Raw genomic sequence first — 21,159 nt, 5'->3', positions numbered from 1 at the left:
TGCAAGTTTATAATATTAACAGCATTATTAATATTTCTCATTTCCTTTCTTATCTTAAAATAGGCATTACATCACCATCAATAGCTGCTGAAGCTCTTTGTTTATTTGCCAGATTTAGGACTCTGGGCAGCTGTTTACCTGACTGGGGAAAATATTAGTGATATTTTCTTAGTAAATCCTCTACATTTATTAAAATATATTGTAATCATCTGTTTCTATTTTTGATAAGAACAGTTAGCAAGAGTTAACAATATCACATAAGATGCACAAATTAAAGATGGAGAGAAACAGGCAGTATCTGTCTGGCCACAGTCCCATCCTGCCTGCAAAGCTACTCCCCATTTCTGCTACCTGTGTAAATCCAAACAAGATGTGCATAGATGCAGATTGCTTTTGTTACCTAATCATTTACTTTCTGTCTTTATTGGAGTGTTCAGTTCCTAAAATCACAACTGATCAGACATCTGGACATTTGAAGGGAGATGTGTGAAAAAACATTACTCAAATGTTTCAGCACTAAATAGACATTTAGAAAATGCAATCAATTAAACACCACCTCTTTGTATATTCTGCTTTAAAGCATGGGAGGCTGTCTTGTTTTTCAGCAAATGATAATTTGCTACATTTATTTCATTACTACAAAAATTTACTGTTCCATAACAATACTTTGACTAGTACATTCAGAAAGATTTCAATTAAAGCAACAATATCATAAAACTGCTTGGTGCCCTTAAGATTGACTAGTATATTATTTATAGTAACACAGAAAATATATTAGAAAATGTATTAAAAACAAGCATACAGAGCATTTCTGCTCATTTTCAAAGACAATATTATTTTACTGGCTTTCTAAAACTGAGTAGGGAAGTGCCTGTCTGATCTTGAGGCGCAGAGTGTTCCAGAAACAAATATTTGACCCTGGCTTCAACTCCTCCATTTTAAAGGTATTTTATTGTTTCTATAAAAAATATTTACTATATACAATTCCAAGGGATAATGTAGGAACAAGTGTGTCTCTACCTGAATAAAACTACTGCATATTGTCTGACATCACAACTCTAGTTCAAACTGTAGAATCTGTTGTACTTGCAACAAATTAACAAACAACTAGTTCACAAACTAGGACTTTCTCCCCTCACTTTTTAAGTTATCTCCAAAATTTGCTCCAGAAGATCCCTTGACCATTTAAAAAAGATTTTAAGGCCTTGCTTGGCACTGCAGAAGATTCAGTTCCATCCATTTAACTGGAATTTACCTTATACACAAAGATAAATTTATAAATATAAATTTATAAGCTTATACACAAAGATAAATTTGTGGAAGGGCAATCTTAATTAATTGTACTCCAGATTATGTTACATATTTCACTATATTTCCCATCAGCTGTTTACAGTGTTCTAAAATCCGCTTATGGTATTCTTTTTGTTTCTACCGGCATTAGATCCTCAGGCAGCTAAATATATTGAAGCTGCAATGATAGTAGTAGTAGGCATAATGTGAATAGATTGCAGTGGCTTTTAAAGAAGTGAATATGACTGTCAGATTTAATTAAAGTTGTTTTTAGGTCACAGATCATACACATGAAAATGGCCTGGTCCATTTTGCAGAAAGCATGGCAGCAATTTAACAAAGATCTGCATTGCCACTAACTCATGTTACAATTCAGGTGAGTAGCTAAATTCCCACAATACAGCATTTTTTTAACAATCATTGCTTTGCCCCAAAGGTCTCTGTGGCTTGTAACCAATAAAGTGCAATAGAGTTGGACTAATGAGAACTTGACTAGTCTAGCTTTACACTGAATTTCCAAACTTGCAGTTCAAAAATTGATACAAGAAATTATTTAATTAAAAATACTTTTGTAACATTTTTGCTGACCATGTGAACAATTTATTTAATCAGATTGGTTATAAATTGTAAACAATTGTCTGACCAAGCCTTTTTTTTTAAAAAACTGCATGACAATGTCAATATAAGTTTCTGTATGTGATTTATGGTAAATTTTAAACTGAAAATACTACACAAAGATCAAAGCAAAGTGGGAGTGGGAAATGAATTTGTGATAATTGATTTGCCGTTCTTACTTGAAACTTATTGATAGCTGACAAATTTAGCTATCATACTCATCTGCTAAATTAAGAACAGCCTGGAGAACTTTCACGATTGTGTAGTTGAGCAAAATGCCAAGTTTATAAAAACCTACTTAATTGTGTAAAAAGACATAATAAAGGGGGGGAAAGTCTCAGTTCAATTTTAAAAGTGGAACATTCAGCTTTCATTGCATTTGTTTTCTCTTTCAAATACAGCCAAAGAAGCAAAGAATCTTCTGTACCTATAAAACTTGCCTTACTTGCACTGAAATGTTATACAAATATATTTAGATTGCTATATTAAGCTTTAAAGTTTTCCTAACTTACAATATGTTTAGCATATTGCTATACAATACAATACAATACAATACAATACAATACAATACAATAGCAGAGTTGGAAGGGACCTTGGAGGGCTTCTAGTCCAACCGCCTGCCTAGGCAGGAAACCCTATACCATTCCAGACAAATGGCTATCCAACATCTTCTTAAAGACTTCCAGTGTTGGGGCATTCACAACTTCTGGAGGCAAGCTGTTCCACTGATTCATTGTTCTAACTCTCAGGAAATTTCTCCTCAGTTCTAAGTTGCTTCTTTCCTTGATCAGTTTCCACCCATTGCTTCTTGTCCTGCCCTCAGGTGCTTTGGAGAATAGCTTGACTCCTTCTTCTTTGTGGCAACCCCTGAGATATTGGAACACTGCTGTCATGTCTCCCCTAGTCCTTCTTTTCATTAAACTAGAGATACCCAGTTCCTGCAACTGTTCTTCATATGTTTTAGTCTCCAGTCCCCTAATCATCTTTGTTGCTCTTCTCTGCACTCTTTCTAGAGTCTCCACATCTTTTCTACATCTTGGCAACCAAAACTGGATGCAGTATTCCACGTAAGGCCTTAACTAAGGCATCATAAAATGGTAACTAGTTTTGTTACATATAACCGTGTGCATGATCCACCCATCATAAGTGCAATATTTTAGTTCTTGAAACACTTTAAAAATCTAGTGGCATGACAATGTTACTTAATTGCATAATGAAACATCTGAGAGAAAACAATCAGGGTCAGAGAGTACCAATGACCCCACAGTGGCATAATCATTCAGTAGACCCACTTCTGCACAAAGTGTACTTATATAAGATTACCAAATGAACTAAAATCCTAGATGAATTGTTTTAGACAGGTTTCCTTTATTTGAATGACCTATAAGCTGTTGTTATTTTGTACCGACTCATATTCTCCTGCATTTTTAAAATTGACAGTAGCTTCCAGGGAATAAGTTGATCATGAAGTTTAAAATGTTGCTTAGAAGAGGTATTTCAAATACATAAGAAATGCATAATAGGATCATTGGATCTATTTTTTTCCTTTTCTATTCAAACTAGCCTGAGAATAGATTTTCTAAGTTATATGTAGTATATTGAAGATTTCCTTGATATGTTATATACAGGAACTCAGATTTTTATAGCCACAGAAGAATGAAAATGTGCCATTCAATTTTCTCTTTTTCTACCACAAACAATTGGACATTAGTTTTCATGTGATGATCCACTATGAAAGTGAAGAGTTTGACTTTGAAAATAACCTGAAACTCATTTCAAACTCTATTCCAGAAAACACATTCCAAACCTCATGAAACCACCAGGTGTATTTGGACTTAGTTGTTGCCCTTCTTTTCACATTGTTTCATCAATCCCTGAAGCAAATTACTTCCTTATTCTAGGCTATAATAACTAGATTTTTAATTTTAACACTCTGTCCCTGAGAAAATTACTAGCCTGCTTGTTCATCTAAATTTAGGATGAAAACTGGTGGCTTCCATTGGAACACCTGCCACTTTCAGGGTTCCTGACCATTGGCTATGGCATCTGTGGCTGATTGGAAATGAGAGACCAAAATATATAGAGGCTCCAACATTGGTATAAATATGAAGAAACATGAAAGCACAAGCCAATTCTCTTTTTTACTCCGATTTGACCCTTCCCTCTACAAGTCATTGAAAATTGAAAATGTTTGAATTTTACAGATGTATATTATTTTATTAGAATAACAAAAATCCATTAAAAATCATCTACCACATTCAGGAAAAGCTTTTATTTCCAAAAAACATTAGATTAAAAAAATAAAATAAAATATTATTTGATAAAAATCAAATAAGAATTTGATAACTTTTTATTGCTTGGTAAAATAAAACCAACCTTTTGATTAAAAAAAACTATGACACTGAGTTTCTAAGCACAAGCATAAACTGAAACCCTTAATTCAAATAGGTCCTCTTCCAATTTAAAAGATAACCAGGCAGGCATGGATATAATTCACTTAAGAAACAATCGGCTAACAACCAGGAAAACTCCTGTGATTAAGTGTGGCTGAAGGGAAGGCATTCAAGAGGAGGCATTCAGAAGATCCCTTCAATAACTCTCAGCCAGTTGAAATTCATAGAGTTCTCACAATTGAGCTCAACCACCTTGTGTAGGATTCAGAAATCCATCATAGCAGGTGTCCAAAATGTCTGTCTGCCTCCGCAGAGTTATTTTGCTTTTATACCATTTCAACAAGAAAAGCAAGAGCATAGGTAGCAATAGCATCGTTATTGGCAATAGTCTCCTTGTCAATCTCTAAGACCATCCCAGCCAGGATAGAATTTCACATAACACAGTAGTTCCTGGTAGTGTCTGGTTCTACTAATTAGATGAGCTCATAGACAGTTGAGGTAATTGGTTACTAAGGCGCACTGCAGTTTGCTGCTCACAGCCTCTCCATAACTTTTGTATAACCTCTACAACCTTGTATACCAATTCCAGGTCTCCCCGCTGGCTAAGGTGTCCTGAGCTGTAATGTGTGAGTGGGTGCTGGAGTGGTGAGTTCTTAAAAGAGTTATCTTGCTGCCTCTTAAACAGAGTGTGATGTACCTCCTCAAGAAACCATCAGTAGACCTCATCTCACTGGAGAATTTTCATCCACTTTCCAACCTGAATCAATCAAGAATGGAACTGCAACACCATTAGTCATGCTTTTCAAAGGCCTTTATGGGAGATTGGGGTAATATTTCCGTCCTTCATGTTCCTGACTTCTCGGTAGCATTTAATACAGTTGACCATGATACTGCTTTGGCAAGCCCTCTAAAAATTTCTGAGGCATTGTAGCATGAGTAGCCTCCAGCAGAATGCCTGGCATGTCCAATAATGATCATAGGATCAGGTAGGCTTTCAACAGTGGAAGATGGAAAAAATGTGGAAACAATGGAAAAGATCAGCTTGGTGCAGCAAGGCCTGTGGAGCTGGGGCTTTGAACTACACTGTGGCATGGCAGCACTGGAGCTGAAGTTAAGACCCAGGCCTCTACATTAGCCCTGCTGCTGCTGAGAAGGGCCACTCTGCAGGCTGGCCAAAATGGCAGAGATTGAGAGGAAGATTGAGAGATAAAGAGATGGCCACCTTTTGCCTTCCCAAGGTTTGGGACTAAGAGACCAAACCAGGAATGGGTTGGATCAGGGAGGGTTCTCAATCACAGTAAGATTGTTAATGATAGCAACGGAAAGTACTGGAATTGCTCTAGCTAAATGATGTCTTATGTTTCACCTAATGACCATGTTGTTTAGCAACAGAAATTCTATTAATCATTGTAATGCAAAGATTACCTGTATATAGATTGAAAAAATGAATAAAATTCCTAAAGTAGGAGAGCTATTATTTGCTCAGTTGAGAACTATATTTTTTTTACAAAAACAGAAAGGTTTTTTTTTAGACTTGTAGTTTATGGTTTGGGTTGATTTTTGGAAAATAGTTTCCTTAGGCAATCTCCCTATTACATCTAACAAGAACGCAGGAGGGCAAAAGACCCTCCTAGATTTTACCTAGTGAGTAAAGCAGTAGTAGAGAAGATTTTGTAAAATATACTGTCAAACAAAAACCTGAAAACCTCACATGCATAAGCACATGCACAAAAATGGCTTCTAAAATATCTAAACCAATTTTTGTATTGCCCAACATGGTGGATACATGGGACATCTTAAGATATAAAAAATTTAAAACACATAGTCCTGAATACAAAACACTCTGCTCTGGATGAACTTCTTTTCATCTTTCAGTAGCAGGAGGAATGTTTCAGTACAGAACATTCATTTTGCCAAAGCTGGTACTATTACTTGCAGAAGATGCTACAAAACTTTCTTTCTGCTCTTTGCCATTTTTAGGATAGGAATACTTTTTAACATATCCCATTAAAATGGATATGTTTATAACAAGAAATAAGTCAGTCATTGAATCAGTATGTTTTATATTAAAACTATAGAAAATTAAACAACATGCATATCCAGGGTAAGCAAGCAAATGTTTTCAAAACTGTTACGTAATTTCTGCATTCTATCATATCATCATCACATTGGAAGTTTTTAAGAAGATGATGGGTAACCATTTGTTTGAAGTGGTGTAGGGTTTTCTGCCTAAGCAGAGGGTTGGACTAGAAACCTCCAAGGTCCCTTCCAACTCTGTTATTCTATTCTATTCTATTCTATTCTATTCTATCTTATGGGAGAAATAAATAAATTGTTTTGTTTAAATAAATATACAATTTAAGGACAAAATTTGATTATGACAACTCTACACAACATTCTTGAAACAGTACCTTACAATTTCCTACAAATGAATGTAGGATATACCAGAGATCAACAACTGCTGGAAAATTTACATCACAAAGCATTAATTTTAATATATTTTATTCAGAATTTTTGAATAAGCTAAAAACAAATGCAAGTGATAATTAATAGTTTCCCATGAAACAGAACAAGCAGTATCACTGTAAATATTGTACACAGAATTCATTCTTGATCTAATCTGACAGAGCTTTTCATAAACCCTAACATTAAGAATCAAGCTATTGTTACATTTGGAAACGGCTCAAGAATAAAAATGGAAATGTACTTTAACACTTAAAAGTAAAACTTTAAAGAATGCACACTTGTCAGAAGAATTCAATGCTCTTCCCTTATACTTTAACACAAAAATTATATAGCACTTTCACCAAAGCCTGAGTTTAGTAGGATTAGATATATGCCTTTTCCCAAAAGGAAAAAAAAAAGACAAAAAACCCCTGTGTGAAAGTAACTAATCTTTAACTTTCACTCAGCTTGCTTCTACAGCCATACAACTGTACAAATTCCGTTGGTCTACCCTCCCTAACAGTTTTTTTTTTTACCAAACTCTTTGGTAATAATACAAAGGAAGCCATAAAACAACATGTAGCAGCTACTTATTTTCCATGTCTTGTCTTAGGTACCTTCTTTGAGGCCTATTTATTATCCCATTTCTACTTGTCTAAAGTTGTCCTCAAAAGAAAATAATCAAATGGGCATAAATACAGAAGCTGCAGTCATATCAACCTTTTCCATTCCTGAACAAAAGTGTCAAACCTTGCATAAAACTACTTGCAGAGCCAAAAGCACAGACACAGGAATATTAAATGCTTCTTGTCTTGGAGTCTTCTTTCTATTGCCAATTATTATCTCCAAAACCACTGCTTTTGCAGTTTCAGAGGAGTGAAAAATGCTGCTGGATGCTCCCTGGGTGTACAGCTATTTTGAAGACAAACTCCATCACAGTCTATCTAATGTAAAATAAATTTACTAGGATACTACAAAGACTTTGAATAGATAATATAACTTAACAGCTATTGCTTTTTCCCTACCTTTTTGTTTTGCTTTTTAAAATATGTTATATGCTGTTTAAGTTATTTTTCTTAATCCAGGTGTGATATACACATTTTATAGATAAAACAGTTTATCATTCATTGCTTGTCAAAACAATTCAGAATCTTTTAGCAATGAAGACACAAGTTAATATTTCCCCAAAAGAGAAACTAAATTAATTAGACTCTTAATATTGTAACAACAGCATTTCACAACTTTAACTCACCAGCACAAGATTGAGAGAAAATTCCTATCAACCTCTCAAACCTGAAAAATTTATGGAAATCAAAAGCAGGCTTGCCTTTGCAGGCATCTCTCTCTCTCTCTCCACTTCTCTTTCTCTCTCTCTCTTTCATTCACACACCATGGAATGTTGCTTATGTACAGTGTCATAACTGAGCACTTTATTCAGAACAGCTTAACAGTCATTAACTGCAACACCTGAAGCTTTTCAATGCCATAATTGTCACAATGAAATGAAATGCAACAGTTGTTTTACTTGTAATGACATGAAGTGATGCTATACATTACAAATTTGCTGGCTTTCCTCATTTTCACCAGAGTAACAGTTTTCTGGATCTGAATGTATTTTCCTCAAAATAAGTGGAATGTAATGAGGAACTATTAATGCATAAAACAATAAAAAGGCAGAAGAGTGATGATCCCTCTTTAGCTTTTTAGCTGTAAAATATTTTATATCCCAGTATGATATACATTCCAAGATACCTGAGTTTAGACTTCGAGAGAAGTACCTGAAGCTATGCCCTCGAGTGGGCACTGTGCAACTGTTGTGGCCATTTTTCTTTTGGGTTTTTTTTCCTTTTTTTTGCATTGTATGTATTACATAAGTTTAAAACATAAATACCTGGATAAATTGTAAACATAATCCTGAAATACAGTATCTTCTATAGAACACAACACAGTAAGACATTTTCTATTTAGACAGGCAACCTTTGTTTGATACAGAGCTTATTTATACTGTAGAATTTTAAAAAGAAAAACACAGGACACAGTACTACTCTGGTCATTCTATGAAATGCATAGTCTCCACTTAAAATGCTTAATGATATATAGATTCTGCAAGCATTTTGCTCCCCCCCCCAATACAAAAATGCTGAATCAGAGCATTTCTATCCCTGCCAAGAAGAGCTTTGAAATATAGAAAGGTTCTGAAAAATAGCTTTTTTTTTCCTGGAAAAGTGGCCACTCATGCAATTATGTTTTAGACCAACTGTTTATTTGGACTAGATTACAACATAGTTTTGAGGAGGGGAGTGTTCTTCAGGTTGCAGTTCTTGCAAAAGCTGTGGAGATTGCTGGGATGGTTGTTGTACTAAGATTTCTGAAGAGTCCCTTGTGCTGGTGTCATCCAACAGAGAGGAGAAAGTAACACGAGAAGAAAGCTGCTCCACAGTCAGAGTACTCAAAGATGTGCTTTGACTAGAGTTTGGACAGCCTTTGAGAGTCAGATCAGAAGAAGGGAGTAAAGGACCCAAAAGTTTTACAGGACAGAAAGCTGATCCAGTTGGGATGAAATTAACTTTATTTTTGTCAGGACATGAAAAGAGAGGGGTTGAGACAGGCTGACGAGTCCTATAAAAAATGGAACAGATGAATAATTACAAATCTGAGAACAATTTGAGAGTACACTTCAGTACAATTTGATACAAATGTACAGTATTATATGTTATTATGCAGAATGATAAAGGAATGGAATCACTTGACAGATGGGCAAACATCTTCCATATTGACAGTCAGCTAGCTGATCCACAACAATAAATAATAGCATGGAAAAAACAAGCAAAAAAGTCATTATATTCACACACAAGAAGGAGCAGTAAAGTTTTATCTTTCCTCAGTTTTCTAAAGGTTTACACAGGAAGACTTAATTTCTTTTAACTTTGGCAACAAATCCAGGAAACATTTTTTTTACTAAGCTCAAACAATACCTTCTAACTTCATCAGTTTGACCAAACAAGCTATCTGTTTAGATAATGTGGATTATCACACTTTCATATATTGTTGTTTTTCTAACACAGATACAAATACAATGAGAAGCTAAAAAAATAATTAGTTAAAAAACTGTACAAAGAACTTTGGCTGCAGTTGTCTTTACAGAATGAAAAACATTACACAAACTCTGTATTTCCATATTCCCCTTTAGCTGTGTTTTCATAAGATACATAAGATGACCAAGAGTGCTTTTTGTCCCTCTCGTGTCCCTTCAAACCAACAGGAACACTTCCAACTTCTTGCCTGAAAAAAAAACTGGCAAGACTGATTTGTTTCTTGAAGGGGGGAAATAAACTTCATCAGCTGGAGTAGATTATTCATCTGCAGCTCAAAAACGTCCAATAAACTGATTTTCCGCCCTTGCAGATCCCAGCTGATACAAAAGGCATTACTTACGACACTTCCTCAAAGACCTTCACTCGTTCGCATCCTTCTGGGGGCTCTCGTTTGAACATGTAGCTGTTGTTGGGCTTAGGAGAGGAGGCATACTTGGGCAACGGTGAGCTACTCCCACTGTCTGAAAATTTAAAGCAGTTGTATTACTAGGTATTATGATTTTTATAAAAATTAGTCTGATTTCCAAATATAATGTTTTTTTCACAACTTAGTTGTGAAAAAACTGATTTGCTTCAAATGAGTTTTTTTCTTTTTATTGTGGCCTTTCTGAAAGTGTTATCTATGATGTATTAGAAAATAACAAGAAGATATTATCCAGAATAACAGATAAAATAAAGCAGAATTATAATCTTAAGTTAAATTCTCTATTAAGTATTTCAAAAATGGAAGCTACTAAGTAAATATGTACAATTTAAGTAAAAAAGGGTAAGTAGTTAATGACAATTTAACGTAACTGTCTTCTCACTATACAAAACTGAAACAATGCTCGAAGCATCTGAAACACAAAACTCCCACAATAATGCCATATACATGCAATATTATGAACAAACATTTATATAATATAAACACCTCTGTTATATAAATGGGGTTTGAAACACAGAATAAAATAAGCATCTCCAATTTTTAGTGCTGATACAATGCTACACCTGGCTTTTTTTGTAAGTTTTCATCTGATTATTTACGTTAAAACAAGAGAAAATAGCAAATTTTAACAGCACTAAAGTACAATAATATAATTTATAACTACAAAAATATAGCAATAAAAATAGGATATATGAAAAAATGCCCTAGTGGATTGCATCTACTGATTTGACCATATTTTATCATCTATGAGCATGTTCAAAAGAAGATTCAAAAATAAAATATTTAAAATAAACAATTCTCCAACTATTAGTGCCCTTTTTCATTAATGTTTCCTTGTACTGATGAATTAGTAATCATGTATACCAAGTACTTCAATTGCTTCTCTGCTAGATAGTATTTTCAGTTCTATGGAAAGATGCCTACTGAATATTGCAACAATTTCATAAAATGGCAAGCCAAATGTTCTTGTATCAGTTCCCCCACTAGCTGTAACTAAAAACTTTAAAAACATGCTCATTTACTATTTTTGAAAAATTAAATGCAATTTCTCTTATTTCTTCTTCTAAATATCCTCTGGCTTGACTTTTAGAAACAAATCTTCCTAAACAATAAAAAATCAATAAAAAAGCCCCCAAAATAATTTTTTACTCATTAGGATCTCAGTATTATTTTCTGTATCTAAATAATTAATTGAATCATTCAACTAACATCTACCAGATGCTTGTGTTAATAACTTTAGAGAAATATTTCTCGTCAGTTTTTAAATTTCAAATAATAAATCATTTCATCCTACTTTTACATGTTCTGTGTTCAAATTCTTTTTAAAGCACATTAAATGTAGTTTTTCATATAATGCTAGTTTTAACAACTGAATACTGGAAGACCTGCAGAATAAGAGCCTTCATTAATTTGAAACTAGGAGTACTAAACAGATGGCTCATCAGTAACATTAAAAGGGTGAGAGTTACTTACCAAAAATGAAGTTGTATTTTACAATCTAAACAGTATAGGCCGAAAACCAGCCCTTCTCTTTGTACCACAAGGTCTCAAATGTACACCCGCAGGCTGTTAATAGTGTAGGGGGATGGGACGGGACTGAATTCTAATCACTGGCCCCCTGTGGAGCAGGCACTTTTAATGCAATAAAACTGCTTCTAATCACACTGCAGGCTGGGGCCTTTCTCCCCTCCCTTTCCCCATACACACAACAGGTGCCATTGACATTTTCTCCATTCCCTGCCAGGCAAGATCATTCTCCCACTCCAAAGTAGACCATGGGTTTCCTTTACAGACTTTATGTTCACTTTCTTTTGAAAATTTCAACCTATTTAAGCAGCTCTTCATAGAAATGTAAAGTAAATAGCTGATCTGGTGCAAAGGGTGGCAATGGATCCTGTGGTTAAAGTGCAGCCTTCCAATGAAAAGAAAAGATGCTTTAGAAATGTAAAGCAGGTCTATGTCCGGCCAGCAGGTTAGTTCTCCCTGCGCTTGATCAATTATTAACATTTTTTATTCACAAACCCAGTAAGTTCCAGCCTAAAGCTTATTTTCTGTTGAAAAGTATAATATGAATTGGGCTGCACACAAGGCTTATGATAAAGAACAAAAGAATTCAGAAACTTTGGGTACTTTTATATGCATTCTTAACTTGAAAATACCTCTTTCGAAAACTAGTACATGAAGTTAATAAACTAGGTTTAATCCTCATGGAAAATCATCAAATATAAAAGTGGAAGAGAGAGACTCAACTTCTGGTGGCTAGATAGACCCATAATAGAAATTTGGCAGAAAAATTGGGAAAATTGATGCTGACAAATGTATTTGGCAATAATATAATTGCCTCCTCTGTTACTCAAAACAGCAGTAAGTTATCACAAAAATGCAATACTAAAGAAATCTCAGTAGCATAGAATAGAAAAGGGCTACTTTAATGCTTTTTCTCTGTAATTAAAAATCCTTTTAAATCTGTTTTTTATTCCAGAGATATACTCAAAAATTCATTTATGTAGTTCAATTGGAAACATATATATTCTTTTACATACTTCAATTATAATGCTAGCTTCATCCAAACATAAGCTTATACCAGGAGAATAAGCAATATTACATGCAGCATAAGCATATTATCTTTCCTAAGACAGCAATTTGCAATTATCACAATGATTGCCAAAACTTGTGACCCTCCCCCCCCCCCCCCCCAAAAAAAAAAATCACCTTCTACCTTCACTGACTTTATTCTCTTTGGTCTAGAAATGTTGAGGATGTGGTTAGAGGAGATTTGAGCAATCAAATGGCAGAGGATTATCTCTTTACTTACATCATGTTAGATATAGCCCGATTCTAGCTCCTGCTACACTATTTTAAAACAGATAATTAAATTAATAATCAATATCCACACAATCTATCTTTAAATGTATTTATTGTCAATTAATGAAATGCCCACTTAGCTTGATAAAAGTTTTTAAATGTCACTTAATACTTTATTTAGAACTGTTAAAGTAAGGGCATCATCTTAGTAATATGAAATAATTTATAGTATATAATAATTTCTTTTTAAAAAACAAAGTGCATTAACTGGATTAGCTAAAATTACCTCCAAAATTACTGGTCAAGCTCAGTAATATTACAATGAAATGTTTAAATCATATGTAAGGCTGCAAACTTATAGATTTATATATGTATTTATGCTCATTAAATATACAGCCTGATTACTGTGGCAACTTAAATTAGATATACTAATTTATATCAATTTATCACTATGGCTTCCAGAAAGAGCAGCTAATAGGCTATCATGCACAAAATGAATATAATTATCAGATTCATTTAAATGTACAGTGTAGCCAGGGACGTGCAGTCACTAGAGGCAAGGGAGGCGGAGCCTCCCCAGTCTTCTGAGAGAAAGGAGAGTTAAAAAAAATTTTTTAATGAATTAAAACCAGGATAGTTGCTACCAGATTTCAAGTCACAGTGGCTTGGTGTCCGCTCTCAGTGTTAACTAGGAGGAGGCCAGAGAACTCGGGGCCTCTTTTGCTTAAGGAATTTTTCGCCTTTTAAAAGTTAAGGCGGAGTTAAAAAGCAAAAGATTTAATATGCAAAAGAGGCACTGATTCTCCCACCTCCTGATCTGGGAGCAGCGAATCATGTCTTGCACTTGAGCGACTGCGCAAGTGCAAGGGTGATTCTGGAGAGGTTTTTCTTTCACCAGCCGCCATTTCTTCTGCAGCCAGCCCAGCACCGAGGGGGGAGGACGAGGAGGAGGAGAAGAGCGGTGAGCCCTTGTGGCTGGCTGGGGAGGGACTCACCGCTCTCCTCCCAGCCAGCCAGCCACCCACCCCCACCCTACCTGCTCCCTGCCTGGCCGGCCAGCCGGCACAAAGACTCACCACTCTTCTCCTCCCAGCCAGCCAGCCAGCCGACCTGCTCCCAAGAATGTCAGCGGGGACAGAGGAGGCGGGGGGCGAGGCGGCAGAGCACGGCAGCGGCAAGAAGCAACACCCCCGCCGCTGTGTCCGACAGGCATCTCGCATTTATGTCCATCATAAATGAGAGACGCCTGTCGGACACAGCGGCGGGGACGTTGCTTCTTGCCGCTGCCGCGCTCTTGCCTCACCAACGGTATCCCTCACCGCACGTCACTGAGTGTAGCACAATTACAGTTGTAACAATTGAACAGTATATTTAAAATGCATTTTCAACATCTTAGAAATATGGCAAACTCCTTGTTGTGTATATGAGCTCTCTTTTGAAAATAAACTGAAATTTAAGGTGTTTGCTGAAATGAAAAGTAACTTTATCTAAAAGACTCATAAGGAATATGAGAAAAATATAAAGGGCTCTATTAACTGAACATTTTATTTAAAATAAATGTTATAATTATAACATGCTTTATTACAAGTAGCATAAGACAAAGAAATCAGGTAAGCAAACTGAAAATCAGTTTGTGGGATATATTTTAAAATAATACTCAGGTAGTTTATTTGTAAGAAAACAAGAGCTTATTGTATCCTACATCAGACAGAAATGGGCAATCTAAATTTTCTTTCATCATCCCCTTATTGCTGAACTACAAATTTCCATTAACTTCAGCCAGTCTATGGTTAGGAATCTGGTAACATCTACATATGAGCCATAGATTGCCCCAACCATTAAAGAAAGATAAAACTCTTTATTAAAAATCTGCTGCTATAAGATTGTAGTAACAGCAAGAGCAGCAGCATGTAAAATGCTAATCAAATATTATTGATAAAATACTTTAGGTTTTAGTTCCACAATATACTTTGTAGTATGTTATATCTTTACATTTTTTCTAATACATCTTAACATACTGCTCACTTTGGTTACATTTATCCATAAGAAAACTGTGATGCTCTCTAAGTTGTTCTGAAATTGAAGAATAAATAAATGTAAGGGGGAAAAAGTACTGTGTTGACATCAACTGAACAAACCCGTTCAACTAAAACTGCAATATGAACAGGACCATGTGTGGGGCTAAAGAAGAACATATATAAGAACAGATAAAATATGGATAAGATGATTTCAAATGGAGCTGAAGGCAAAGGAAAGAGAAAAGGAAATGAAACAAATGTATGTAATACATAAGTGAAAATGTAAAAAATGAGAAATCTTAAAGACAGAATTCAAGATGTATTTTTGTTAAAAGAAAAACACAGAAACAAAAGCATACAAAAGATTGCAAAGAAAAAGAAAATACAAGCTTTTTAAGAATGAACAAGCAAATAAAAATCAAGGACATTTAATCATTCCATATATTTCTTTTAACTCATTTAGCTGTATTTAAATTTACATCAGGATTTTTTATTATTATTTAACCATTTCATAATTAAAATTCCTCAAAATGATCCAAGAACTATATAATCACATTTTAAAATAATTATAAGGCAAACTGGAATATGTAGTGTTTATAAATTCTACAAAATAAATTCAAATAGATGGCTAGAAGACAAATTAGGAAGACACACAATTCATCTTAAAAGTGAATGGGTCAATGCCTGGATAGGAAATCCTCTGTTAAGTGACATAAGGCATCTTGAGCTCCAGTAAAGAAATAAAGAATATAAATTAATACATACATACATACACACACACACGTGTGTGTGTGTATACGTGTGTGTATATATATATGTGTGTATGTGTATGTGTATATATATATATCTGTTCTACTAAATGTATTCTGCTTCTTCTACTCAAGGAATAATGGAAAGGGTTTCTACACAAAACCCAAAACCATCCTTATCCTCAACATGTTGGAGATTTATACAATTGCAAAATAAATAATTACATGCTTCTAAAATTATCTTTGCAGCCACTGAGGTCTAGAAACTTTTATTTAGAAAAATAAAAAAGCTATAATTTAAAGCATGCTGAATACTGTATTGCTCATCAATCCATGAATGTGCCTAGAGCTGCACACTGTACAAAAGCACTAACTGTGCTGAGAACATCTTCATTTAATTACAAGGAACCATTAGCTTTAAGGCTGCAACCCTGTACTTACCTGGGAATAAGTTCCACTGACCTCAATGGGGCTTACTTCTGAGTAGACATATAGAAGATTGCACTGTTAAATACAGACAATGAAACAGAGCCATGATTCGCTCATCAGCAGAACTCATTCCAAAGTCAAAATCTTTACACACTGAACTGGAAAAATGATGTGGTGTTTCTGGTTTAACTGGTGTTTCATTATTTAAAAGTAACATAATCATGAAGTGATTTAATTTCTTTGACCAATGATTCACATCCTGTTATATGGAACGGTGCACTTTCTCTTAACTTCTTACACTAGTATTCATTAAAAAGAGTTAAGACCACTGTGTTCTTTTCTGACACTTATGGAAGATGTTTGTAAAACTTCACAAGCAAGGGAGGAAATAAACAAACAAGCAAAAAAAATATATCAATGAGCAGTCTGTGTTCACACCACCAGGATGATGACGACAAAAAAAAAAAATGATTTCAGTGCACAGATGCACAGTGAGGGTGCATTACGGTAAATGCAAACCATGACCAGTAATTCTAAGATTCTCACCTTTATCACGGTCATAAAGCACGTCTTCTGTAGAACAAGGGCTCCCATCCTGAGATTCAGGACGACAAATAGGAGAAATGCATGGAGAATGGCTGCTACAACTGCTACTGCGTTCCTGGACTGAAGGTGTTTGTGTATCAACACTTCGTGTGCTGCTGCTACGATAGTGAGCAGGTAGGGGTGCTCTCCGACCATCAGGAATATCCAAGGGCTAAAATACAAATACCATTCTTAACATGCATAGTAAGAATTCATCCTCCCATAGGCAATTTGACCTGCCCTCTTTCAATGTCCTTTATGCCAGACCTTGCAAAAGGGAATTCATTTTCCTACAAAAGAAGCAAGTGATCCAGTGGTATGTCATGCATAAGTTCATAGGGCTACGAAGGAGACTAAAATCAGTTGCTTTAATGTGAAGGTCATATTCTTAAAAAGATGTCAGGGCTTGTTTAAGTTTCATACTGAGATTTATCTGTACCAACGAATTCTCTGGCAGTTTAACAGTAATTAAACAATTTTGTTACTACAGTAATAACAAAAATGCCATTAAAAAGCAGGAAAGAAGTTTAAAGAAACTTCTAACAGTGATAAAAGAACAGAATTATTTTTCATAGTATATAATGTGAGAGGATACAACAAACCTATAATTCCAATAGTCCATTTTGTATTCCATTCCATTCCATTGCATTGCATTATAAAATATATAATAGCAGGTGTTTTTTTTTACAAACTAATTTATCCTGCATATATATTCCTATATGGTTTACATGACCATTATTAAGAAAATAAAATTCCATCCCCACCCCCCACCCCGCCCCCAGGGTCTTTCATTTTCAGAAAGAATCCTTCTGCTAATAAATGCTGATGGCTTCAGGGTAGTAATATATTCCCCCCTCCCTTTCCTATAAAGCTGTTATAGGCAATCCTTACTAAACAATCCATTCATTCTGTAACTATTTGAAATGACAATGGCACTAAATGAAGAGGATTTATGACAGATCCTCACAGTTCCAAATGTCAGAACATCCCTGTATTCACAAGATCACCATTTCACTTCACTACAGGTTTCCAACAAAATCAATGGGGAACCTGGCAAGAGATTGCAATAGTGATAATGATTATGGGACACCGTGATCATGTAGGATTTGCGTAACAACGCCAACTTAGATTGCCACAACTGCTGTCATAAGTCAGTATAATCATATGATCACTGTGCTTTGTACTACTGTTTACCAATGCAGCTGCCAAGCCCAATTACCATGATTATGCAAAGATTGCCTATATTAACATATAAAAGATGACTCTAGGCATAAAATTAAAATTAATTAAAATTAATTTCTAAAAAAAAACCAAGATCTAGTTAAAGAGCATATTTCCAAGCAAGATTTTGATGCTGTTTGCTAAATTTTTATGACTTACATCTTTCCACTTGGCATTTTTTTCTTCACCATTTTCAAATAGCTAAATGTATGCATATATCCACTTTGTGTTCTGTAAGCTAAACAATACTTGAAAAATAATTTTCCACATTTTTTTCTATTTTAGCCAATGCACCAAAATCACGAACTGCCACCACAACAAAAGCTTTACATGGTTCCCCCCCATTCTAGATCTTTTATTTTCATAGTAGTGAAGGACTTTATTCCTTCCCCACCACCAGCAATATCAATCTTTGCCAATGCATTCCTAGTTACTGTCAAATAAAGGGATTGCCACTAATAATGGCATATATATTATAATTAAAAATTTACAAACAAATGCTGTATTGTAGTATAGTTGTCCTTATCTCACAACATAAAATAATACAATAACCTACACATTTATAAAAGCTTTTCCCCCTCAGTTTTATAAATCATTGACTTATATTAATTATATCATAATTATCTTTTTAATTTCAAATACAATTTGAGACAACTATGTGTGCTTGCATAAGTGTAAAATTTCTTTTCTAAGGCAGTATTGAATATCTTTCTGTATTTTTCCACTTTGTTTAAATGTCTTAACAATATAAGCATGCAGGAGAAGAAGTAAAAGATATAAAGTCCTATTCCGGCTGCCATAGGGCCCACAACTATAGAGCACGCACCTAGAGCAGCCATTGCTGGAAGAATCGGAAGCTGAGTTCCGGAGTTTGGAAGCCAGAGAAGTTATGCTCAGAGCACAGCGGCGGTGGCGAAAGCGGTAGTGGCGCCCTGGCCCTGCAGGGAGAGCTAGGCCAGGGCATGGTGAGCCTGGGAGGCATACGAGCTGGGGGTGGAACAGGCACTCCCGCAACCACCCTCTCCAGCCAGGCAGAGCTCCATGCACTGACCAAGGGGTGTTCCAAATGTACCAAGGTGCAGGAGCTGGAGAGTGGGCAGGGCGCCACGTGGCTTGGCACCTTAGGTATACCCCCTAGATTAGTGAATGGCGCTCTGCCCGCTGGAGAGGGGGTTTACTGGGCAGCTGCTCGTGAGTATGGTCACCTCAGGGTTGCTTCACCACTGAGGCTGTGACCAGCTCTTCGGGAGCCCGTTCGCAAGGGAGCAGCCACCCAGCAACTCCTCCCCCTGGCCAGGCAGAATGCCAGTCCCCAACCTAGCGGTATCCCGAAGGCGGCAAGCAATGTGAGCGCCTTTCTCCCCCCGGCTCCCGCGGCTTGGTGCCTTTGCGATACTGCTAGGTCGGTGAGCGGTGCTCTGCCTGGCTGGAGGGGAGTGGTGGTTGCCAGGGGGCTTATTTTCAGGGGGGCTTATATTTTTGCCTATATGAAAAATGTGGCAAGGCCTTAATTTCAGGACAGGTTATATTTTCAGCGAAACACGGTAAATATTGAAACACTATCATATCATCCCTAGCCCTTCTTTTCATTAAACTAGACATATCCAATTCCTGCAACAATTCTTCATAGGTTAATCATTTTTACTGCTCTTCTCTGTACTCTTTATAGAGTCTCAATATCTTATTGTCAACGTCTAAAGCGTTTCCATGACTACTAACAACTTGAGGAGGGGGGGGAATGCCATGCATACTTTGGGCTAGAGTAAAAGTCTCATATTTCTGTACTGGGATGTGAATGCGCATGTTCAGAACCCTGCCATAACGTCCTGTTGGAGAATGTGATTAATGACCTCAACCGTCAAGATATCAAAATGCGAATTCCACCGTGCACGGTTAGACTACCTGGGTTACCAAGTGTCAAATGAGGGAATAGAGATGGACCCAGCCAAAGTGCAAAGGCTGGCAACCCCCTTGCACCCGCAAACAACTACAAAGTTTCCTAGGTTTCGCGAACTTCTACAGGCAATTCATCTCCTCCTTTGCGAAAATTGCCAAACCCTTAACAGATCTCCTGAAGACAGGGAGCCCAGGAACGAAACCCCATCCGGGACAATCCCTACAGTGGGAACTAACCTGCCAAGAGGCATTCAAAACACTAAAAGAAATGTTTGCAAAGAAGCTGGTGCTAAAACATCCTAACCCCGAGCAACCTTTCGTGATCCAGGCAGACGCCAGCAACATGGCAGTGGGAGCAGTGCTACTCCAAAGAAACAACCAAGGAAACTTACAACCCTGCGCCTACATTTCCCACAAGCTCACAGACACAGAGAGACGATGGGCCGCGTGGGAAAAGGAGGCTTTCACAATGAGATGGGTACTGCTAGCCTGGAGACACCTGTTGGAAGGGGGCCAGAAACCGTTCGAAGTCTGGACCAACCACAAAAATCTAGAGGCACTTAGGACCCCACGGAAGCTATCACCCAAACAAGTCTGATGGGCTCAATACTTCAACCGTTTTGATTGTTTTAAAGCACATTCCGGGGTGGGGGAGGAACTTTCTAGCTGACGCCGTCTCCCGCATGCCTCAGTACAAATGCGAATGGGAGCATGTAGTGGACACCATCATTCCCTCTACCCAAACCGCTGCCCAAATGACCACCAGATGGCAATGCCGTGACCGGCAAGACCAACTTGCAAGCGACCTAACCACGAGGCTCAAAACTGAACTGCTAGCAGACCCCTGGTTCCAAAACAACCAACACATCTTGACAAAGAGAGATGACCTTGCATGGAAGGGGATGAAACTCTACATCCCAGAATCCCTACATACTCTAATTCTCCAAAAGAATCATGATGCCAAACCAGCAGGCCACTTTGGGTTCCTAAAGACTTTACACTTAGCCTGGAGGCAATTCTGGTGGCCTGGCCTGTTATGAAGAAAGATGTAGATAGTTACGTGAAAAGTTGTACCTATGTGCCACAATGAAGAGATGACCAGGAAACCCCCCTGGACTACTGTAAACAGTAGCACAGCCAACGAGACCGTGGGAGGAGATTACAATGGACTTTATAGTAGAGTTGCCAAAAAGC

The 21,159-nt window shown here is 36.5% G+C and overlaps 1 protein-coding gene across 2 annotated transcripts in view; it reads right to left on the bottom strand.

Moving 5' to 3' along the window:
• Positions 1–6,783: 6,783 nt before the first annotated feature.
• The window catches only part of GLCCI1 (glucocorticoid induced 1), a 60,069-nt gene continuing 45,693 nt past the window's right edge, over positions 6,784–21,159 (bottom strand). For both annotated transcript variants that reach the window (XM_014054500.2, XM_087712731.1), the window contains 3 exons: positions 16,810–17,020; positions 10,179–10,299; positions 6,784–9,362 (listed from right to left, as the gene is read on the bottom strand). In XM_014054500.2, coding sequence (XP_013909975.1) covers positions 9,014–9,362; positions 10,179–10,299; positions 16,810–17,020 — 681 coding nt within the window. In that variant the 3' untranslated portion in view covers positions 6,784–9,013. The remainder of the gene's footprint in view (positions 9,363–10,178; positions 10,300–16,809; positions 17,021–21,159) is intronic.

This window comes from Thamnophis sirtalis, unplaced genomic scaffold (genome assembly GCF_051295495.1).
Source record: "Thamnophis sirtalis isolate CommonGarterSnake01/CBP01778 unplaced genomic scaffold, rThaSir2_p1.2 scaffold_4, whole genome shotgun sequence".
Lineage (NCBI taxonomy): Eukaryota > Metazoa > Chordata > Lepidosauria > Squamata > Natricidae > Thamnophis > Thamnophis sirtalis.
This window is presented reverse-complemented; position numbering and strand designations above follow the sequence as displayed.